This window comes from Rattus norvegicus, chromosome 17, assembly GCF_021556685.1.
Source record: "Rattus norvegicus strain SHRSP/BbbUtx chromosome 17, alternate assembly SHRSP_T2T, whole genome shotgun sequence".
NCBI classification, from domain to species: Eukaryota; Metazoa; Chordata; class Mammalia; order Rodentia; family Muridae; genus Rattus; species Rattus norvegicus.
The window spans coordinates 57,057,963-57,082,818 of NC_141550.1; the positions used below are offsets into that span (position 1 = coordinate 57,057,963).

Here is a 24,856-nt window from a genome sequence, read left to right on the forward strand (position 1 = left end):
CTGTCCAAATCTTTCTTCCTTCCCTTCTGTAACTATTCTATAACTTGATTAAAACTTCTATCTTCTAATGTCTTAGTGGTAATCACAATTCCTTCTCTACTTCCTCGTGGTTCCCTGAGACTTGGGAAGTGATTCTCTAGCCCATCCAGGGACTAAGACCTTTTGTCTTAGGAGCACCAGCTCTCTCCCTTTGATAACTTACAAGAAAAGGCTGTACACTAACAACCACAAATATACTTACAGGGATTTTGTTTCGTTTTTCAAAATACACAAACATTTACTTCCAGCCCTCTTATTAGTAAATTAGTGAACAATGGGTTTTCTCTTTGCTGTTTAAGTGATTTAGAATAGCTGACATTTCGCCATGCTTCTAAATGCAACTCACATGCAATACACTTAATCACCGTGCAGTCTTCTTTTTGTTTGACTAAAAACAAATACCTCAATCCTAAGTGGTACATCTATGTCACATCCTCTCTTTTTTTCTTCCATTTTTATTAAATTGGTATTTTTTATTTACATTTCAAATGTTATTCCCTTTCCCAGTTTCCTGTCCATCAGTCCCCTAACCCCTCTCCCTCCCCTTCTATACAGGTGTACCCCTCCCCATCCACCTCCCATTACCATCCCTCCAACAATCCCCTACACTGGGGGTCCAACCTTGGCAGAACCAAGGGCTTCCCCTTCTACTGGTGCCCCAACAAGGCTATTCACTGCTGCATATGCAGTTGGAGCCCAGGCTCAGTCCATGTGTAGTCTTTGGGTAGTGGTTTAGTCCCTAGAAGCTCTGGTTCTTTGGCATTTTTGTTCTTATGGAGTCCCAAGCCCCTTCAGCTCTTTCAGTCCTTTCTCTAATGCTAAGGCTCCAGGATCATGGTGGAATATGGGGTGGAAATAGCTTGAAGTGATGAAGGACTACATGGAATGCGTCTTCCAGACACAGCAGGGTAGCTGCACAAATGACCTCAGAGTATGTGTGATAGTATGCCCAAGCCCTGTGCAAGTCCCAATGAAAGCATAAAGATTTTTAACTATCCACCACTGACCCTGATGTGAGGACAAGTGCACCTCACAGCAAAGAATAACATAACATATTTTGGGGATGTAGCCTGACTATAGCCACCACAAAACATCTGGCCTCGATAAAGCCTGATTCAACAGTCCTGAGAAAAATGAGAATTAGGGTCAGTTTGCCCCAGAAGGAGGGTGGCCTAGAGTTGAACTGAGCCCAAGTTACAAACCAATGAAATTGCTTTGTGTGACTGTTGTCAACTACCTATGTAATTTTCCCTATAAATCCTTTCCCCTAATTGAGACTCCTCTGTCTCCTGTGTGAGATACGTGTCGTCCCCAGAGCTCTGGTTCCTCAAATACACCTCTTGTTTATTACATCAAAACTGGTTTCTCGTGAGTTCTTGGGGGTTGCGTTGTCTCGAGATTTGAGTGGGGGTCTTCCACACCCTGGTGGTCTTTCACCAGCAAGACCAAATCCTGGCTCAAAGGAAGTAAACGACGAAGTCCCACCCCTTGACAAGAAACTATTGATAATTAACAGCTGCTGGGCGGTGGACAGCCACTTGTATTTAAGAGCGGCTGCTTCTGGTAACTCATTTAGGGGTGATGGTAATACTGCAGGAAAGAGGGCTTAGGTTGCATCCTTTGCTAATGGTGGAGAATGGTGGAGAATTCACTTAAGTGTGATACACCCTTAAGAATCTGAGGGCTAAAAGTTCCATGACAACTTACAAGATCCCATTCCTTACCATTTGGTGTCCTTGCTTTAACTATTGGCATTCTCTGAGGCTGAAATTTGAATTTTCATTGTAACTAAACCAATCTTATAGTGAGGGCTCTAGGTTCTATTTTTGAAACTTGAGCTTCCTGGCTGCTGGAGAGAGGATTCTCTTCCAGGGAACACTTAGAAGCCTTTAGACTGTATATATATACCCAGAGCCAGTCAGTTTTATCACCAAGGTCATTCTTTTCCTTTGTCACCTTATCCTGATATGCCTTGACTTGCTTAGTTTTATCTAGAAACTCAGTATTTCTTTTTTGCAGTTTATCCTGAGATACTAAGAAGCAACTAACCAGTATCCTTGTTTTCATCATTTTTTGATAAATTATTAATAGTTTTCTGTATAGAATCATTAAATTTCTTGCTCACCACTGTAGGTGAATCAAAATCATCGGATGCATTTATCTAAATAAATTCATTAAATAATTTATGCTTTTGAGGTTGGAGATTTAGCTCAGTGGTAGAACGCTTGCCTAGCAAGTGCAAGGCCCTTGGTTCGGTCCCCAGCTCCAAAAAAAAGAAAATAAAGAAAAATAATTTATGCTATGGATTTTCAGTGTTTTCCAGGCTTCTAAGAGTGCCTTTGGTAACTGTAGCTATTTGTGAATTAGAAAGTCTGTTACAGATACTTAAAAGAATTCATCCTTACTGTTGTTACTCTAGAACTACTACTAGAAACACAGTCTGTATTAGTGAGAGTTCTCCAAAGGAACAGGATAGATGAAGGATGGATGGATGGATGGATGGATGGATAGATAGATAGATAGATAGATAGATAGATAGATAGATAGACAGACAGACAGATGATAGATAAATGACAGCTATGGAGGGTTAGAAGGAGCAGATCTATCTGGAGGGTTAGAGAAAGGGAGACCCCAGGAAATCCGATGGAACCTGAAAAGGCTTGATAGTACAGAAAAGGGGAGTCCCACAGGAGGCAGAAGGGCCTGACAACTTGGAGAAGAGGAGTTCACCCTCCCCCGCAACCTCCTCAACCCTACTCCACCACACACACCACGCCCTACCCTACCACACACTACCTCACCACATTCCAACTCATGCCAAAAGAACAATTTTCACTTTAATGAACTCTCTTGATATCCTTTATATGCAATAAAAATATCTGAACTATTGATTACTCCAGAAAATAAATAGAAGCCTCAAACATTGGAAGACTCAGTACTGCCTCCTCACAGGTTATGAAATGACTCTGATTATGAAATAAATATGAGGTGATCTTTGGCTTATTTCTGGGTTCACACGTGGTGATATCTTCAGAAATTTTTTTAGCATTACACCAATATGATGTTGTACCTCACTGGGAATTTCGATGTGTTCCCTTATATCTAAAGACCTAAATCTTGGAGTCTTGCTATCAGGAACAATATGGTATGAGTTGGTCCTTCATCACCTTTTCAACATTATTACCCACAGTCATCTTGCTTGTACTCCATTTCCAGTCAGGGCAAGCCCCTTAGTACTTAGCCATTTTGTTTAAAACAGGTTGCACATTTAGGCAAGCCTGAGCTCTAACCCTCACTCTGCTACTTGTTGGCTATTTATCTTTAGGCAAGCGATTGAATCATCCTGAGCCTTAGTTTCATCTGTAATGGCAGAACGCCTACTTCAGAGAGGTTTGTATGCATTAAATAAGTCATCATGAACCTGGAACACAACACAGGTTTGTTTGTTTTTTAGCATAATAAAGAACTTAGAGTTTCAAAGACATCATGTGTCCCTTGCAGCAGATTTTCCCTTTCTTTATAAGTTGAAAACCTAACTGCGTTCTGCTTACTGTCTATTTTCCTGCATGGTGACACTCTCTTCTGAATACTGACTATGTCTTTATCTGTTCCTACTGCTTAGCCACTCTTACGTTGTAAGTTTCTAGGGGACTCTGTTTTATATTCCTTGCCTCTGAGGGCAGAGTTATCTTATTACTCCAAACACACAGCAAAATGTTACCTTGGTTTTAATGTCCTTCACAATAGAGAAAGATTTAGTGTTTTTAGTGGTGTTTTGTTTTTGTTTTTTACATCACTCTGGGATCCACTAGACTGAACAAGGTAATCAGTGATGTTAAACAAAATATCAAATAATAATCATCCACATAGCTTACTGTCTGTGTGACAGCTGACAATAAACTAGCTGACTGACCATCACTGGCCCTTAGATTCAGATATATTCATTCTCTCTCTCTCTCTCTCTCTCTCTCTCTCTCTCTCTCTCTCTCTCTCTCTCTCTCTCTCTGTCTTGCTCTTTGTTTAAAAAAAAGTCTCTAGTGCAGGTTGTCCTTGAACTCCCTGCACTGCTGAGCTTGGCTTTGAACTTCTGAACCTCCTGCCTCCTTTACCTTCCCAGTGCTAGAATTAGAGGCACATACTACCACATCCAGTTTGCACAGTGTCTGCAACTGAATCCAGGACTAAGTCCCCAGTCAATAAATTTGGACTTTGTCCTCATTTTTAAAAAGATAACAAGGGCTAAATATGTCTGAGGTGCCACAGTACTTATGCACAGCCCAGAGGTGCTGAGCTTTGAACTGTGATGTTTGTACTCCCATGTTCTTTCTACTCTAACTTTCAAGTCTTAGCAATGTGTTTTAAATGCTTCCTTCTAAGGTGCTGCTTAATGAAACAGAATGTCACATGTGAGGTACCCTTTCCAAAATTCTTCCTTAAAATATCTTTCTTGTGAAAGTTGGAACCAGATTCAAATGTACAAAACCCAAAAATAATGTGTAAATAAAAACTTTTGTAGAATATTAATATCAGGCACATTTAGAAGTGCATGATCACCAAAATAAAAAGAAGACATTTTCTCTATAATACTTCATCCCCTGTTTTTTTCCTGAAATGAGAAAACATCAAAGTTGTTGAAACATACACACTCACACACACACACACACACACAGAGAGAGAGAGAGAGAGAGAGAGAGAGAGAGAGAGAGAGAGAGAGAGAGAGGCGGAGAGATTCTTGCTTTCCACAGAAAATTATAAATGGAAAAAACCCATCCTAGGATACAGGAGGTAAAGTGACTGACAGCTATGCCCAATGACTCCATTCAGAATGAACTATGCTTTTAGCTGAGGCTGAGGCAATCACACTGAAATTGTGATGGAGAGCTCTTACTCTTCAATATGAAAACTGAAAGTTGATATGCTAACACTACCTTCACTTGAGGTCTATGGTGCTTTAATGGCACTACATTGTGTTTAAGAGCAAAGCATGGTGAACAATATGTATTTTATTGGTACTTAAGCACTTATTGTGGTGGTGCTCACCCATTAAAATGAAGGCCAAATGTTGGTTGGGGGAATTTTATATATGCAGGGTTTTCTCCCCTGAAAGATCAGACAACTCCAAATAAAATTTTCTGCTGTCATTTTAAGAAACCAATGTGGTGGTAAGAATGAGGAATGTCCCCCATAGACTCAGGCATTGGAACACAGGATTCCACACTTGAGGGTGATCTTGGAGTTTTAAGAGATACAGCTTTGCTGAAGGAAATACGTCACTGGGGCAGGGCAGGCTTTGAGAATATATAACCTCACTTTCTTTTGAGTTCTCTCTTTGTACTTCATGCTTGCCGTTAATGGTGTGATCTCTAAGCTCCATGCTCTGGCTGCCTGCTGACACACTGTCCTGCTATCATGCATTCTGAACTTCTGGAACCATAAGCCAAAATAAACTCTTTCTTGTATAAGTCACCCTGGGCATGGCATTTTATCACAGCAACTAAACAGAAGTTAATACCAGAGAGTGGGCTCTTGTCTCAAAGAACCTGATCCTGTTGTTTGGTGTAGGAATGTGAGAGATTTTGGAATTTTGGCCTAGGAAAGCAGTTGGAAGGTGTAAGCAGAGCTTAAAGGACTATTTCAGTAGGAGCCTGGAAGACAGTAATGCTGAGAGCAATGTGGAAGATGCAAGCTGAGCTCAGGAGATTTCAGAGAGAAACAGTATGTTTGTGTTAGCTAGAGGCCATAGCATTCCTATGATATTTTGACAAAAGAATGTGGCTGACTTCTGCCCTTACCCTAAGAACATGATTGAGGCTAAGTTTAAAAGAAATTGACAGAGGAACTTTCAAGACTGTATAACGTCTTGTGTGGCATGTTTGTTGCTGGTAATGCTCATTTCTCATTTAAGACAACACAATTTGGTTTCTTTTTTTGGTTCTTTTTTTTCGGAGCTGGGGACTGAACCCAGGGCCTTGCGCTTCCTAGGTAAGTGCTCTACCACTGAGCTAAATCCCCAGCCCCCACAATTTGGTTTCTTAAAATAAGAGAATACATTCCGCATTTGGATTTATTTGAACACTCAGAAAGAAAAAACCACATATATAAAATTCTTCAAATATTAAAAAAGAACAAAAGGGAATACAAAATGTACAGATTGGGGAGAAAATGAACACAAGTGAGCTTAATGCTTTAGACAAGGCCTGTGATGGAAGACAGGCTCTAATTGTTGAAGTGACTACTGCTGTTAAAAAGAGGCCGTCTTGATCACGAAGCAATACAAGTGCTGCCTCGAGGCCACACTCCACATGTCTCAGCTTCATACTTGCAAAAGATCCTAGAGGGTTACTAGGACACAGTAACAAAGTCTCTGGCAAATGTGATCCGAGGTGGCTAGGGGATGTCCCAAGCTAGTAGCTAAACTCGGAAGTGACATCCATATAGTTCTGCCTTTAGAGGCATGGAGGATACAAAAATGAAGCAGTCGTGGAGTCTTCTTTTGTTTCAGACTGTCACTGGGGCAAGCTGTGAAACTGAAGCCTGGGTTGCAGTGGAGCCTGCAAGATGTTGGAGCTGAGAGAGCTGTGAGACTTCTGCCAAGATCTATAAGCAGTTAGTAGAACCAGTCCAAGAAAGATAGGTATGGTGCAGGCAGCAAAGATGGCGGGGTAGAACCAAATAATACCTTTGACATCTGGTTTAATGTTTGCCCTGCTGGGGTTTGGTGTTGATTTTGTTCAGTATTTCCTCACATTGCCCCTATGCTCTCTTTTGGAATGGTAATACATAACATAAATACATACATACAGACATACAGACAGACATACAGACATATATATACATACATAATGTGTGTATGTTCAGTGACATAATATTGTCAAAGTATACCTTTTGTCTTTAAATTGTTCAAGGTTAAAATTAATATATTACCTTGAGTCTCAGAAGAAATAAAAAAGACCTGGACTTTGAACTTTTAAGTGGTGCTAAAACTATTCAACACAATGGAGACTTCTACAGTTGGACTAAGTGCATTTTGCATTATTATATTTCCATAGCCTATGGAGGCCAGGATGAGAATCATGGTGTTTTAAATGAAAAATTTCCCCAATAAGATCAGGCCTTTGAATACTTGGCTCCCTCTTGGTTGTGTTCTTTGGAAAATTTTAGGGCACGCGGCTTTGCTTGAGGAAGTTTATTACTTGTGGGTGGGTTTCAAGAGCATATATTCTGTTTCTAGTTTACTCTCTGCTCATGTTTGTGGTTAAAGGTGTTACCTCCCTCAGGTTTCTCTACACTTATCTGCTGCCATACTGCCCCTGCCATTATGAATTCCAACACAATGAAACTCTTATACAAGGTGTCTTGGTTATGGTATTTTATCACTGCAAGAAAAAGTAGTTAATACAACAATTAACACAAAAGAGTATGTTTTCAGTGTATTTGCATCATAAATTGTCTTATTAGATAACAGAAGCGTAGTCTATGACTATCTGAACTTGTACCTTGGAGAAGTTAGATAATACCTAGGTTTCTCCAAACAAGAGTCTTTACCTAAGAGACATGTAAAAGAACCCAACACAGAATCACCTAGAAAAATATCTTTTATTTCTCACTTTATAACTAACCACTAGTTATACAGGGCAGTAAGAAATTGCCCTTTATGGTAAAATTAGTAGAGGCCAAGTTTGGTTGAACAGAAACTTCTAGCCTTTTGTCTTTGTCCACATAAGATAGAAGAATCAGTCATGTCCAGTAGCTTTAGCTCTCACTCTTTCTGGAGACCTTAAAGGATAAAGAATTCTCCAAGCTGTAGGAACTACTACTCATAACTTCACCACACTTGTGAATAGACTACACGCAGCTTTTACATACATTGTTCTAAAGTTTAGAACATTACCGTATGTGGCATAGCTTGGTGTGTGTTACTGTATTGACCCTGCAGAGTATTATGCTCACAGTGACTCCTACTGCAGTAGCTTCTTGGACAAGGTTGATACTGCAGTTTCTAGTATCCATCCTTTAAGTGGTAGGAGACTCTGTGAAGGACTTACTTGATGGTTCTGCATATTCATATCTATTTTCTTTTATTGGATTTTTTATTTACATTTTAAATGTTACCCCCTTTCCCAGTTTCCCCTCTAGAAACCCGCTATCCCATCTCCCACCCCACTTCTATGATGGTGCTCCTTCACCCCCCTACCCCTTACTCCTTTCCACTTGCCCACTGTGACATTCCCCTACACTGGGGCATCAAGCCTTGATAGGACCAAGGGCCTCTCATGTTCTCTTGGAGGTGGTTTCATCCCAGGGAGCTCACAGGGGTCTGGTTGGTTGACATTTTTGTTGTTCTTTCTCCACATCCTTGCCAGTATCTGTTGTCACCTAAATTTTGATCTTAGCCATTCTGACTGATGTGAGGTGGAATCTCAGGGTTGTTTTCGTTTGCATTTCCCTGATGACTAAGGATGTTGAACATTTCTTTAGGTGCTTCTCAGTCATTCAATCAGCTGAAAATTCTTTGTTTATGTCTGTACCCGAGTTTTTAATAGGGTTATTTGATTCTCTGGAGTCTAACTTTTTGAGTTCTTTGTATATATTGGATACTAGCCCTTTATCAGATGTAATTTCTACACACCTTTAATTCTGAACACGACACTTAAGTACAGATTCTGTATTGGTCAGTGTTTGACATCAGGTACTTCCTATTGATTTGGCCTGAGAGCTTGGGAAGACTTTATCTACATATTCCGGGCCATGGACCAACTCTATGCTTCATCTGTCTCCAGCTTACACGACCTGTGGTCACGTCCTCACCTGTGGAGGAGGGGTTGAGGCATTGGCCTACATGACTGGTCTGTCTCAAACCTCTCTACAGGGGCCTTTGCAGGGAGCAGCTACATGAGGCCCTGATATTCTGGGAAAATGGGAATTCACCTGCCCTCCCTTTTAGGGTCTACTGGGGGATTTGACCTATCTCAACCAGGAAACAGGGTACCTTTCACAGTCTGCTGCCCCAGACAAATGAATTTGCAAATTGCTTTTTCTAACTCTATGAAGAATTGAATTGGAAGTTTGATGGGGATTACATTGAATCTGTAGATTGCTTTTGGCAAGATGACCATTTTCACATATTAATCCTGCCAATCCATGAGCATGGAGTTGGTTATCATGTTTAGTGGTGGAATCTTTGGTGGAATTCTTGGCATCACTTAAGTATACTATCATACCATCTGCAAATAATGGTATTTTGACTTCTTTTCCAATTTGTCTCGCATTGACCTCCTTTTCTGGTCTGATTGCTATGGCTGGGACTTCGAGTACTATACTGAATAGGTAGGGAGACAGTGGGTATCCTTGTCTAGTTCCTGATTTTAGTGAGATTGCTTCACATTTCTCTCCATTTAGTTTGATGCTACTGGTTTGCTGTATATGGCTTCTACTATGTTAGGTATGGGCTTGAATTCCTGATCTTTCCAGGACTTTTATCATGAAGGGGTGTTGAATTTTGTCAAATGCTTTTCAGCATCTAATGAGATGATCATGTGGGTTTTTCCTTGAGTTTCTTTATATAGTGAATTACATTGATGGATTTCCAAATATTTAACTATCCCTGCGTGCATCCTTGGGATGAAGCCTCCTTGATCATAATGGAAGATTGTTTTGATGTGTTCTTGGATTCAGTTTGCAAGAATTTTATTGAGTATTTTTGCATTGATATTCATAAAGGATATTGGTTTGAAATTCTCTTACTTTGTTGGGTCTTTGTGTGGTTTAGATATAAGCATAATTGTGGCATCATAGAAGGAATTGGTTATTATTTCTTCTGTTTCTATTTTGTGGAATAGTTTGGAGAGTATTGGTATGAGGTCTTCTATGAAGGTCTGATAGAATTCTGCATTTAACCCATCTGGTTCTGGACTTTGTTGGTTGGTAGATTTTAATGACTGCTTCTATTTCTTTAGGAATTATGGGACTGTTTTGCTGGTTTATGTGATCCTGATTTAACTTTGGTACCTGGTATCTGTCTAGAAAATTGTCTAGTTCATCCAGAATTTCCAGTGTTGTTGAATATAGGTTTTATAGTAGGATGTGATGATTTTTTTAATTTCCTCAGTTTTTGTTGTTATGTCTCCCCTTTCATTTCTCTAGGAGTTATGGGACTGTTTAGATAGTTTATCTCATGCTGATTTAACTTTGGTACTAGGTATTTGTCTAAAATATTATCTATTTCATCAATTTTTTCCAGTTTTGTTGAGTATAGGCTTTTGTAGTAGAATCTGATGAAATTTTTAAATGTCCTTAGATTCTGTGTTATGTCTCCCTTTTCATTTCTGATTTGTTAATTTGGATACTGTCTCTGTGCCCTCTGTTAGTCTGGCTAAGGTTTTATCTATCTTACTGATTTTCTCAAACAACCAGCTCCTGGTTTTGTTGATTCTTTGTGTAGTTCTTTTTTGTCTCTACTTGGTTGATTCCAGTCATGTATTTGTATTTCCTGCTGTCTACCCTGCTTGTGTGTATTTGCTTCTTTTTGTTCTAGTGCTTTTAGGTGTACTGTCAAACTGCTAGTGTATGTTCTGTCCAGTTTATTTTTGGAGGCACTTTGAGTTTTCCTCTTAGCACTGCTTTCATTGTGTCCCATAAGTTTGAGTGCATTGTGCCTTCATTTTCATTACACTCTTAAAAGTCTTTAATTTTCTTCTGCATTTCTTCCTTGATCAAGTTATAATTGAGTAGAACATTGTTCAGCTTCGATATGTATGTGGGCTTTCTGTTGTTTTCATTGTTATTGAACACCAGTCTTAGTCTATGGTGATCTGATAGGATGCATGGGATTATTTCCATTTTCATTTATCTATTGAGGCCTGTTTTGACACCAATTATATGGTCGATTTTGGAGAAGGTATCATGAGTTGCTGAGAAGAAGGTATATATTTCTGTTTTAGGATGAAATGTTCTATAGATACCTGTTAAATCCATTTGTTTCATAACTTCTATTAGTTTCTCTGTGTCTCTGTTTATTTTCTGTTTCCATGATCTGTCCATTGATGAGAGTTGGATGTTGAAGCCTCACATTATTATTGTGTGAGGTACAATGTGTGCTTTGAGCTTTGGTAAGGTTTCTTTTATGAATGTAGATGCCCTTGTATTTAGAGCATAGATATTCAAGATGGAGAGTTCATCTTGGTGGATTTTTCCTTTGATGAATATGAAGCGTCCTTCCTTATCTTTTTTGATAACTTTTGGTTGTAAGTTAATTTTATTCAATATTAGAATGGCTACTACAGCTTGTATCTTCAAACCATTTGCTTGGAAAGTTGTTTTCCAGTCTTTTAGTCTGAGGTAGTGTCTGTCTTTTCACTGAGGTATGTTTCCTGTATGCCGCAAAATGCAGGGTCCTCTTTACATATCCAGTCTTTTAGTCCATGTCTTTTTATTGAGGATTTTAATCCATTGATGGTGAGAGCTATTAGGAATCAATGCTTTTTTCCTGTTATTTTCATTGTAAGAGGTGGAATTATGTTTGTGGGCCTCTCTTCTTTTGGGTTAGTTGAAATTAGATTACTTTCTGCTTTTCCAGGTTGTAGTTTCTCTCCTTGGGTTGGATTTTCCATCTATTATTCTTTGTAGGGCTGGATTGGTGGAAAGATATTGTGTAAATTTGGTTTTGTCATGGAATAGATTGGTTTCTCCATCTTTGTTAATTGAGAGTTTTACTGGATATAGTAGCCTGGGCTGGCATTTGTGTTCTCTTAGGATCTCTATGACATCTGCCCAGGATCTTCTGGCTTTCATAGTCTCTGATGAGAAGTCTGGTGTAATTCTGATAGGTCTGGCTTTATATATTACTTGACCTTTTTCCCTTACTGCTTTTAATATTCTTTCTTTTTTATATGCTTTTGGTGGACTATTATGTGATGGGAGGAATTTCTTTTCTGGTCCAATCTGTTTGGGGTTCTGTATGTTTATTTCCTCCTAAGAAGGATGGAAGCATCCACACTTTGATATTCCTTCTTTTTGAGCTTCATTTGGTCTGTGAATTATGTCTTGGGTATTCTGAGCTTTTGGGGTTTTTTTCATGTATCAGTGAACGCATGCCATGTCCTTTTGTGATTAGGTTACCTCACACAGGATGATATTTTCTAGTTCCATCCATTTGCCTAAGAATTCATGAAGTCATTGTTTTTAATAGCTGAATAGTACTCAAATGTGTAAATGAACTCTATTTTCTGTACCTATTCCTCTGTTGAAGGGCATCTGGGTTCTTTCCAGCTTCTGGCTATTATAAATAAGGCTGCTATCAACATAGTGGAGCATGTGTCTTTGTTGTATGTTAGAGCAGGTATGCTCCCAGGAATGATATAGCTGGGTCTTCAGGTAGTTCAATGTTCAATTTTCTGAGGAACCTCCAGACTGATTTCCAGAGTGGTTGAAATGTTCCTCTTTCTCCACATCTTTGCCAGCATCTGTTGTCACTTGAGTTTTTGATCTTAGCCACTCTGACTGGTGTGAGGTGGAATCTCAGGATTGTTTTGATTTGCATTTTCCTGTTGACCAAGGATGTCGAATATTTCTTTAGGTACTTCTCAACATTTGGTATTACTAAGTTGAGAATTCTTTGTTTAGCTTTGTACCCCATATTTTTAAAGTTTGTTTTAATTTATGTATGTAAGTGCACTGTAGTTGTCTTCAGACACACCAGAAGAGGACATCACAGATGGTTGTAGGCCAATGTGTCACTGCTGAGAATTGAACCCAGGACATCTGAAAGAACAGTCACTGTTTTTAACCTCTGAGCCATCTCTCTAGCCCCCAATACTCCATTTTTAATAGGGTTATTTGATTCTCTGGGATCTAATTTCTTGACTTCTTTGCATATATCAGATATTAGTCTTCTATCAGGTATAGAGTTGGTAAAGATTTCTCCCAATCTGTTGGTTACCATTTTGTCATATTGACAGTGTCCTTTATCTTACAAAAGCTCTGCAATTTTATGAAGTCCTATTTGTTGTTTCTTGATCTTAGAGCATAAGCCATTGGTGTTCTGTTCAGGAATTTGCTTCTGTGCCAATGTATTTGAGGCTCTTCCCTACTTGTCCTTGTATTAGTTTCAGGTATCTGGTTTTATGTGGAGGTCCTTGATCTACTTGCACTTGAGACTTGTACAAGGCTATAAGAATGGATCCATTAGCATTCTTCTACATGCTGACCTCCAGTTGAACCAGAACCATTTGTTGAAAATGCTATCTTTTTTTCCACTGGATGGTTTTAGCTCCCTATGATCAAGTGACCATAGGTGTGTGGGTTCATTTCTGGGTCTTCAATTCTATCCCGTTGATCACCCTGCCTGTCTCTGTACCAATACCTTACAGTTTTTAAACACTATTTCTCTGTACTACAGCTTGAGGTTAGGGATGGTGATTCCTCAAGAAGTTCTTTTATTATTGAGAATAACTTTTGCTATCTTGGTTTTTTTCGTTATTCCAAATGAATATGCAAATTGCTCTTTCTAATTCTATGAAAAATTGATGGGGATTGCATTGAAGCTGTAGATTGCTTTCAGAAGGTTGGCCATAATTTTACTATATTAATCCTGCCAATCCATGAGCATGGGGGAATCTTTCCATCTTCTGAGATCTTCTTCAATTTCTTTCTTCAGAGACATGAAGTTCTTGTCATACAGATCTTTCACTTGCTTGGTTAGAGTCACTCCAAAGTATTTTATCTTATTTATGACTATCATGAAGGGTGTCATTTCCCTAATTTCTTTCTCAGCCTGTTTATCCTTTGAGTAGAGGAAGACTACTGATTTGTTAATTTTGTATGCAGCCACTCTGCTGAAGTTGTTTATCAGGCTTAGGAATTCTCTGGTGGAATTTTTGGGGTCACTTAATTATACTTTCGTATCATCTGCAAATACTTATTTTTTTCCTTCTTCCTTTCCAATGTACCGCTTTGACCTCCTTTTGTTGTCTGATTGCTCTAGCTAGGACATTGAGTACTGTATTGAATAGAGAGGGACAGAGTGGGCAGCCTTGTCTAGTCCCTGACTTTAATGGGATTGCTTCATGTTTCTCTCCATTTAGTTTGATGTTAGCTACTGGTTTTCTGTATATTGCTTTTACTATATTTATGTATGGGCCTTGAATTCCTGATCTTTCCAGGACTTTTATCATGAAGGTGTGTTGAATTTTGTCAAATGCTTTTCAGCATCTAATGAGATGATCATGTGGTTTTTTTCTTTTGAGTTCATTTATATAGTGGATTATGTTGATGGATTTCTGTATATTGAACCATCCCTGCTACCAGGGATGAAGCTACTTGATCATGATAGATGGTCATTTTGATGTATTCTTGGATTTAGTTTGTGAGAATTTTATTGATTATTTTTGCATTGAAATACATAAGGGAAATTTGTCTGAAGTTTTCTTTCTTTGTTGTGTCTTTGTGTGGTTTAGGTATAAGGGTACCTATGGCTTCATAGAAGAAATTGGGTAGTGCTCCCTCTGTTTCTATTTTGTGGAGTAGTTTGGACAGTATTGGTATGAGGTCTTCTATGAAGGTCTGGTAGAATACTGCACTAAATCTATCTGGTCTGGGCTTGTTTTGGTTTGGAGATTTTTAATAACTGCTTCTATTTCTTTATGAGTTATGGGACTGTGTAGATGGTTTATCTGATCCTGATTTAACTTTGGTACTTGGTATCTGTCTAGAAAATTGTCCATTTCATCCAGGTTATCCAGTTTTGTTGATTATAGGTTTTTGTAGTAGGATGCGATGGTTTTTTGAATTTCCTCAGCTTCTGTTGTTATGTCTCTCTTTTCATTTCTGATTTTGTTAATTTGAACACACTCTCTGTGTCCTCTTGTTAGTCTGGCTAAGGGTTTATCTATCTTGTTGATTTTTTTTCAAGGAACCAGCTCCTGGTTTTGTTCATTCTTTGCATAGTTCTTTTTGTTTCTACTTGGTTGATTTCAGCCCTGAGTTTGATTATTTCCTGCCATCTACTCCTCTTGCATGTATTTGCTTCTTTTTGTTCTAGAACTTTCAGGTGTGTTGTCAAGCTGCTGTTGTATGCTCTCTCCAGTTTCTTTTTGGAGGAACTCAGAGCTATGAGTTTTCCTCTTAGCACTGCATTCATTGTGTCCTATAAGTTTGAGTATGTTGTGCCTTCATTTTCATTAAATTCTAAAAAGTCTCTAATTTCTTTGTTTCTTCCTTGATCAGGTTATCATTGAGTGGAACATTGTTCAGCTTCCATTAGTATGTGGGTTTTCTCTTGTTCTTGTTGTTACTGAAGACTACTAGCCTTAGTCCATAGTGATCTGATTAGATGCATGGGAGTATTTCAATCTTCTTGAGGCCTGTAGCTGTTGAGGCCTGTTTTGTGACCAATTATTTGCTGAATTTTGGAGAAGGTACCATGAGGTGCTGAGAAGAAGGTATATACTTTTGTCTTAGGATGAAATATTTTATAGAGATCTGTTAAATCCATTTCTTTCATAACTTCTGTTAATTTCACTGTGCATCTGTTTACTTTCTGTTTCCATGTTCTGTACATTGCTGAGCATGGGGTGTTGAAGTCTTACATATTAATGTGTAAAGTGCAATGTGTTTTTTGAGATTTAGTAATTATAAATGTGGGTGCCCTTGCATTTGGAGCATAGATGTTCAGAATTGAGTGTTCATCTGGTCAATTTTTCCTTTAATGAGTATGAAGTGTCCTGCCTTATCTTTTTTGATAATTTTTGGTTGAAAGTCAATTGTATTTGATATTAGAATGGCTACTCCAGCCTGTTTCTTGGAACCATTTGCTTGGAAAATTGTTTTCCAGCCTTTCACTCTTGAGGTAGTGTCTGTATTTGTCACTGAGGTATGTTTCCTGTATGCAGAAAAATGTTGGGTCCTCTTTACATAGCCAGTCTGTTAATCTATGTCTTTTTATTATGGGATTGAGTCCTTTGATGTTGAGAGATTTTTAGGGACCAACGTTTGTTGTTTCCTATTGTTTTATGAGGTGAAATTATGTTTGTGTGGCTATCTTCTTTTGGGCGAGTTGAAATTAGTTGAAATTTCTTGCTTTTTCCAGGGTATACTTTCTCTCCTTGTGTTGGAATGTTCCATATATTATCCTCTGTAGGAATGGTGTGTGGAAAGGTATTGTGTAAACTTGGTTTTGTCACAGAATATCTCAGTTTCTCCATCTATGTTAATTGAGAGTTTTGCTGGATATAATAGCCTGGGCTGCCATTTGTGTTCCCAAGGGTCTGTATGACATCTGCCCACGATCTTCTAGCTTTCATAGTCTCTGGTGAGAAGTCTGGTTTGATTCTGATAGGTCTGCCTTTATATGTTACTTGACCTTTTTCCCCTTACTGCTTTTAATATTCTTCCTTTTGTGTGTGTGTTTGTGTGTGTGTGTGCATTTGCTGTGTTGACTAATATGTGACAGTGGGAATTTCTCTTCTGGTCCAATCTATTTGGAGTTCTGTAGGCTTCTAGTATATTCATGGGCACATCTTTCTTTAGGTTAAGGAAGTTTTCTTCTTTAATTTTGTTGAAGATATTTACTGCCCCTTTAAATTGGGAATCTTCACTCTCTTCTATACATATGATCCTTAGGTTTGTTTTTCTCATTGTGTCCTGGATTTCCTGGATGTTTTGGGTTAGGAAGTTTTGCATTTTGCATTTCCTTTAACTGTTGTGTCAATGTTTTCTATGGTATCTTCTGCCCCTGAAATTTTCTCTTCTATCTCTTCTATTCCTTTGGTTATGCTAGTATCTATGACTTCTGATCTCTTTCCTAGGTTTTCTATCTCCAGAGTTGACTCTCCTTTTGATTTCTTTATTATTTCTATTTCCTTCTTCAGATCCTGGATGGCTTTGTTCAATTCCTTCACCTGTTTGGTTGTGTTTTCCTATAATTCTTTAAGGGATTTTTGTGTTTCTTCTACCTGTTTACCTGTATTGTCCTGTATTTCTTTAATGGAGTTATTCATGTCCTTAATAAAATCCTCTGTCATCATCATGAGCTCTGATTTTATATCTGAATCTTTCTTTTCTAATGTGATGGGGTATCCAGGACTTGTTGTAGTGAGAGAACTGGTTTTTGATGATGCCAAGTAGCCTTGGTTTCTGTTGCTCATGTCCTTGTGTTTGCCTCTCCCCATCTGGTTATCTCTAGTGCTACTTACCCTTGTTGTCTCTGACTGAAGCCTTTCCCTCCTGTGACCCTGGTTGTGACAGAATTCCTCAAAGTCCAGCTATCTCTGTGATCCTGTTATTTTGGGATCCTGCAATCCTAAGAATCTGGGCTTTTCAGAGACCCTGGGAGTCGGGCTCCCTCAGGATGTTGTAGGATTCGGTGCAGAGCCAGTACCACAGCACCACAGTGGGTGCAGGTTCAGACCAGAAGGATTCCATGCCACTGGCTGGGCAAGGGTTTCTGTGTCCCTGGATCTCATAGGTCCTAGTTATTCTGGGTGTTAGGGCAGATGTTGTGGCCTCCTCACCTGTGATCCTGGGAATGCTAGAGCACCTGGGATTCAAGCTTCCTCTGGGTATTGTTCAAACACATATTTTTTAAAAATAATAATAAAAATAAAATATTTGAAAATCTAACCTATGAGTTGCTTGAAGACTTAAACATTTCAGGACATTTATCTTTTCATCACATTCTTGTGAATATTATGCAAAAAAGTAGACCAGTAAATAGAATATGCAAGCTGACATTAGCCAGGAAACAGGTTTATTGTATAGTCTTGATACACACAGACTCAGCAGATGTCCATTTAAAGACTGAGACCCAAGCTTGTTAAACATAGCATTTTATGCCTTTTCTCTACCTTTGATTGCTCTCACCCTATAGGAACCAAAAGTGACATATATTTTGATTGGCTGCATTATGTTTGATTAATAGAGTTTGCTGAACTGCCCTATAAGTGGAAAATTTTCCCTAAGCGGCAGAATTTACCACAAGTCAAATGTGAGAGGGGAGAAATTTGGTTACTGAAGAAAGACAACAAAATACCACAGAGGGACTCTCCCTGGCCTATTGCAGGTGTTTTCTGTTAGCTTCTCATGGTTTCCTGTTACAATAGGCTCCATGCTAAGTATTCAAGGTGAATACTGAGTTCAGAATTGTTCATAAACAGTTCATTAGAACTAATTTTCAAACTATCAAAGTAACAATAGAGTATTGTTCTGTGGTCTGATAAGGGTAGAAAAACTCCAGTAAGGCTAAGAACTGAAGATTATTACCAAGGAAGAGCCAATGGAAACAGATGTCAGGCAAAGGAAGGATTAAGTGCCTTTTGCCAGTATAATATTTCCTGTGTGGATGGATGATTAGATGTGAGAGGAAGTAGACAGCAATGAAGATGTTGGTAGGAGTGGGGCCAGATCTATTTCTCCTGTTTGTACAAAGTAAGTCTCTAGGTGATATTTGGAATGTGAAGCTAGAGAAGTGGGAAAACATTAGAGAATGAAGTTACGCAGTAAGTCTTCCTTTAAGTTTTTAATAAATCATTATGTCCATTGTAGAGATTATATCTGGGGCAAGGGTAAGAATGCAGAGCATTGGGGCTGATTGTAATTAAGTGAGGAAGAGGCAGCAGAAATGGCGAGAAGCAGATGAACTCCTGAAAATTAAAGTATATAATCAGATGATCTTAGCACTTGGACAAAAACTTATGGCACAGAGTGATATATATACTAATTAATGTCGATTTCCATGTTCCTGACAAGAAGCTTTGGATGAATGGAGGAACTATTCCTAAGTCTAGACTTTAGAAAAGTGACTAGATATAAGAACAAAGACTCTCTGGGTTTGGCCAAGGTGTTCAGTGTGTGGGCACTAGGCTGGAACTCCAGATAAATGCTTTGGGTTGTCACGGACATCTAGGAGTTGTCAGTGATGGACAGTGTTGAAGGACATCTGGTTAGTTTTGTTTGTCAACTTGACACCAGTAGAGTCATTTGAGAAGATAGAAACTCAATTGAGATAGTACCACTACCTTATTGGCATATGGGCAAGTCTATGAAGCATTTTCTTGGTTAATGACTGATTTGAGAGTGCCCAGACCACTATGGGAGAGGGTGCCATGTGAAAGATACCACTCCTAGGTTGATGGTCCTGCATGATATAAGAAAGCAGACCATGTGGAGCAAGCCAGTAAGTAGTCTTCCTCAATGAGCTCTGCTTTAGTTCCTATCTTGATTTCCCACAGTCCATAGACTGTGACCTAAGATATGTAAGCCAAATAAACCCTCTCCCTCCTCATTGCTTTTGGTCATGGGTTTTTATTACAGCAATAGAATGCAAATTAACTCAAAGACTACATGTGTGAGGATGCAGCCCTAGTGTAAAATTTTAAGGACCCAAAAGTCTCCATACTAGACAAGGTTATCTGGTAAGTGGAGACCTCCAAGGGATCAAGCAGGAAGCTAGTGGCCATAACAGTGTAAAGGGCAAGAGGAAGGGAGGTCCTGTGGTCATCGTCCTGCATCATCACTGTGAACCCAGTATCTCCTGTTGTGACGTGAGGCACAGAGAAGGGCTTAGAGCATAGATGTTGGATTTGAGCAGGCCACAGTTAGGAACAAATGTACCAAGATTGCAATCTTGCTGTGACTTCTTTCCAGTGACAGAAGCTTCCTCTTCCTCTTCCTTATTTTTCTTCTTCCTCTTCCTCCTCCTCTTCTTATTTTTTAATTTTTTTGACCTTATAATACAATCACAACATTTCTCCCTTCCATTCCATCTCTCTAAACATTCCCATATATCTCTCCTTGTTCTCCTTCAAATTTATAGCCTTTTCCCACTAATTGTTATTACATGCATATATGTATACACATTATACATATATATTCCTAAATATAACCTGCTAGTCTGTATTCATTACTTGTATGTATGTTTCTAGGGCTGACCATTTGGTATTGGCTAACTAATTGCTATGCTTTTCCCCAGGGAAGATTACTTCTCCCATTTCCTGCATTTTTAGTTACCTATAGTTCTTTGAGTAGGGTTGAGGCCTCATAGGTATTTCCCCACAACACATTTTGGCATGTTGGTATGTGTTATTCTTGCTCAGCTCGTATTTGGGCAGTCATATTGGAGAGTCTCTTTGCATGTAGCTTCTGACATTACTAGGAGACAAAAATCCCAGTGCAAACTCCCTGACCTTCTGGTTTTCAGTATCTCTGTACAATGTTCTCTGAGATTTGGGTATGAGAGTGTAGATTCATTAAGACTGAGATCCTCATTCCTGTATTTTGATTAATTGTGACTTTCTGTAGTAGTTCCTGCCTCATGCAAAAAGATGTTTCCTTTATGAGCGGTTAAAAACTACACTTATCTGTAGATATGAAGATAGATTGTTGCTAGGGTATGTGGGATTGGTGAAGTAGTGGTTGTGGTTTCAGCTCCAATGTCCATGACTTCCTAACACAGAGTAGTTAGCTAGGTTTCCAGTACCAGGTATTTCCCCCTCTGGTTGAATAGGTCTTAATTACAATTAACCCTTAACTCTTAGGTCATTGTGGAATGTTATTAATTGATATAATCCATAAGCATCATAGCTGGATAAGACTGCTACTTGCCTCTCTCCTTCAGAAGCTTGCATGGTACCATCTGGTACCATAAAAACTAGTACTCAGGGAGGAATCATTCAGGTCCTACCACTTTAAAAATTCAAGGTCTCTTTAAAATTTGATCTCCTAACAGTATTCTTATAGATTAATTTTTAAAAAGCTCCATACTTATTATTCCAAATTGTGCATTAAAGCAATCAGATCAAAGCAAAACCCAAATTCAGCAGCATAAATAGTACAGTGCTAACTTCTAGGATTCATTGTATAGTTTTCTGGCTCCAAAAGGGATTTCACAGCCCCACTTCAGCTCTGCCATCTGCAGCACACATAGCTCTCCTTGCAGGTTTACTTGAGGCCTTCCAACTGCTCTTGGCAGATATCTCACTAACATGGATCTTCAATACACTTGCTTTCCATTGCAACCAATGCTGCATTGTCACTAATGGCCTTTCCTCTCCTCTCCACAGAAAGTTTGATCTTGCCATACCTTGCCAGGCTCCATCTGATCCCCATGACCCCCAACATATCTCTAAAATCAGTATCACCTGGGCAACTCTTTTATACTGTTTACTAGGTTCTTCTGCCAGCTCAAAATGTAGCCTTGGCCTTCTAAGTCCATAACTTCTGTGTACTAACCTTAAGGAATAATTTTCCTATTTTCCCAAGGAAGCACAGAATATTTCACTTCGATGCTGTTGATCTCTTATTAATTGAAGCTGATTCTTCAGTCACAGCTGATTGCAGATTCTGCACCAATATATAACATAACTCTCCACCCAGCCCAACTATAAGGGTCTTTACTTTCCTCTGAAACTCACATGCCAGGCCTCTATTGGTTGCTTTTCTTTCAGAATTCTTATAGTCTAAACTCCCCCCCACCTTTCTGGTACTCAATGGCTTTCAAATATTTCCACAATCTTCTGAGAAAATATGCTAGATGGTCAGGTCTATCGTATCCCACTCTTGGTACCAATTTCTCTTATGTTTTATCTTCTATTGCTGTGATAAAACAACCTGACCAAGAGCAACTAAGGGGACAAATGGGTTTATTCCACTTTACAGATCTGTCTTAGTTACTGTTCTATTGTTGGGAAGAAAAACCATTACCAAGGCAACTCCTAGAAAGCATTTAATTGGGTACTTGCTTACAGTTTCAAAGAGTTATTCCATGATCATCATATAGGGTCAAACATTGCAGACAAGCATGGTGTTAGAGCAGAAGCTGAGAGTTTTATACTCTGATCCCCAGGGAGCTGGCAGTGAGAATGAATGATATTGGTCATGGCATCCACCTTTAAATTTTCAAAATTCTCCAGGTGGGCAACTCCTTCAATACTGCCACACCTATTTACTAATCCTTCCCAAACAGCTTCACTCTCCCATGACTAACCATTCATTCATATATATATATATATATATATATATATATATATATATATATATATATATCCCTATATGGGCCATGCTCATTCAGTCACTCTGTCATTTAAGGAAGTTATGACAGGAACTTGAAGCAGAAAACATAGATCCTATTCCTTGCTGCATCATTCATAAGCACAAGTTTGACTAGCTTTGTTACTAAGCCTAGGCACATCTGTCTAGGGTATGGTGTGGCCCACGGTGGCCTGGTCTCCCTACATAACTTAATAGTTGGTCCAGTTTGCTTCATTGCTGTGGTAAACTACTCAAACCCACAGCAACTTAGGGAAGGAGTGGGTTTATTCCAGTTACAGGTCGTAGTCCATCATTAAGAGAGGTCATGGCAAGAATTCAAGCAGGACTTACAGGCTTGCTCAAAGGCTCCTGAAGAGCTAGCTTCCTTTTACAATCTAGGGTCCATGCTCAGGAAATGGTACCATCCATGATAATCTGGATCCTCCTTATAAGTTAGCAATCATGTCAATCCTTCTCAGACATGCCCTATGGGCATCTTAGTCTAATCTGATTAATTCCTTGGTTGAAGATCCCTTCTCAAGATGTTAAATTAACAATTAGAACTAACTAGCACATTGGACTTTCATAGCAATAAGATTCTACTGCAAAATTCCTCTAAACAGTACTTCCTGTAAACAATGCTTCCTATTTAATCTTTTATATCTGAGTACATGCCTGAATAAGTAAAGTGTTGAGATGAACTCTATGATATATTTAGCAGTTTAATCATATGTGATTAAATCCTTTGTGATAAGGAATACTTATGAGTAGCACATATCAGAGAGTTCTTTATGTAGTTTTATTAAAGGACTAGGTAGAAAAAACTTTCAATCACATGTAGGCCCTCAACAAGACCAACTCTTTGTTTATTGGAAAAAGAAAAGAACATTTCTTATGATTTTTTTAGTTCTTAAAGTTAAATGTTAAAATTAAAAATCAGATTATTTATGACATAACATTATTTGTAATATTTTACCTATGTAGATAAAATAATTATAATTGCTATGTAGCTTTTTTCCTTTCTTTTCTAAGCAAAGGATGTTGGTGGGAGTGGGGCATGTTCCTCTGTGTGGGTAATGTCACTGTTTTTCTGTGCTTGGGATACAAGCTAAGTTAACCTCATTGGACTCTTCCCCAGGAATTGATGCGCATACACGTGGTGGTTCATTATGCTGCTGCACCTGTGTAGTGTGAAGGTCAGTGTGCTTTTCTGATCATAAGAAACCATCCATGTCATTCCATTATAATCCCTTCCACTCATAATGGAATGTGCCTGAGCCCAGGAACTATTGACATTGCCCAGCCCAGAATTTCCTCAAGTGCAGTCTCAACATTTGAGATCCATCACCCACCCTGCCATGACCTGCATCTCCCAAGAATCCCACTGTGCTCCTTTTTGAAATGATGCTATTTGCATGCCAAGTCCTTCTTGTGTGATGTGTATGTACCATCGTTACAAGTAAATTTTTATGTGGAATCAATTGCTCTGTGGTGGTCCTTCAAAAGTTATATTCAAGAGCTTCTCTAGGCCTTAGGTAATTATGAAACAGTTGTTATGGTTACTTGCTCTATGCCTTGTGGTAAGAACAATGCATTTTCTTCACCCAGAGTCACAGACTCTGGGAGGATATGGGGCAAATAGAATGGGTCTCTTGCTCTTGTTTTTAAGAGTCTTCATGAAAGATGCTTTCAAATGATGTGATGGTTTGCATATTCTTGGCCGAGGGAGTGGCACTGTTAGAAAGTGTGGCCTTGTTGGAGGAAGTGTGTTATTGTGGGGTTGGCTTGGAGACCATCCTCCTAGTTCCTCCTAGGATGCTGAGTCTGTCCCTGGCTTCCTTCGGGTGGAGAGGAAGAACTCAACTCCTCCTGCACCATGCATGCCTAGATGCTATGATGCTGCCATGCTCCTGCCTTGACTGAACCTTGACTGAACCTGCCTTGGACTGAACCTCTGAACCTGTATAAGCTAGCCCCAATTAGATGTTGGCCTTTATAAAACTTACATTGGTCATGGTGTCTGTTCACAGCAATAAGACCCTAACTAAGACAGAAGTTGGTACAAGGGACTGGGGTATTGCTGTGATAGGCCTGACCATGCTTTTGTTTGGAAGAATGTGGATTTTGGGATTTTGGATTTGGAAAACAGTGGAATGCTTTAAATGGGGCTTAATGGGCTATCTTAGTAGGAATTCAGAAATAAGTCTTGGTTACTGAGAGTGATTTGAATTGTGCAGGCCTGCCTGGCCCAAGAGGTTTCAGAGAAGAATTTTGGTATGTGCTGTAAAGACTGCTTTTGTGGTGTTTTGTTGAAGAATGTGGCTACTTTTTGCCCTTGTCTGAAGAGTCTGCCTGAAACTAAGGTGAAAAGACTCAGATTAATTGCATTGACAAAGGAAGTCTCAAAACCACCCATCATAGACCTTGTTCTCTGGTTAAGTCTCATGAAGAGCATTTTAATGAAAAAAAGGGGAAGTTGAGAAAGGAAAAATACAAAATATATGGTTTGAGTATTAAAGGGACACCTGGAAGTGAGATGGAGTTGAATCCTGTGTTCAAGAATATTAAATTGAATTAAGGAAATAATGATCTTGGGGCAAGATCCCACACAGCTAAGTTAGCTCCAAGTGACTTAGTACAAACCTTTAATCACAGGAGGCAAAGACAAGCAAACTCTGAGTTCAAGGTCAGCCTAGAACAAAGTAAGTTCTAGGTGAAGAAAAACTTAAATGCAGGTGTGGTAGTACACACTTTTAATCCCAGGAGACAGGCATACAGATCTCTAAATTCAAGGCCA

At 39.0% G+C, this 24,856-nt stretch overlaps 1 protein-coding gene across 5 annotated transcripts in view; it reads left to right on the plus strand.

The window, feature by feature from the left end:
* Hecw1 (HECT, C2 and WW domain containing E3 ubiquitin protein ligase 1) overlaps positions 1-24,856 on the plus strand; it is a 414,282-nt gene that overhangs the window by 68,590 nt on the left and 320,836 nt on the right. For 2 of the 5 annotated variants that reach the window (NM_001440089.1, XM_087590136.1), the window contains 1 exon segment: positions 23,198-23,255. In NM_001440089.1, the coding sequence (NP_001427018.1) occupies positions 23,229-23,255 (27 nt within the window). In that variant the 5' untranslated portion in view covers positions 23,198-23,228. 5 annotated transcript variants of the gene reach the window in all.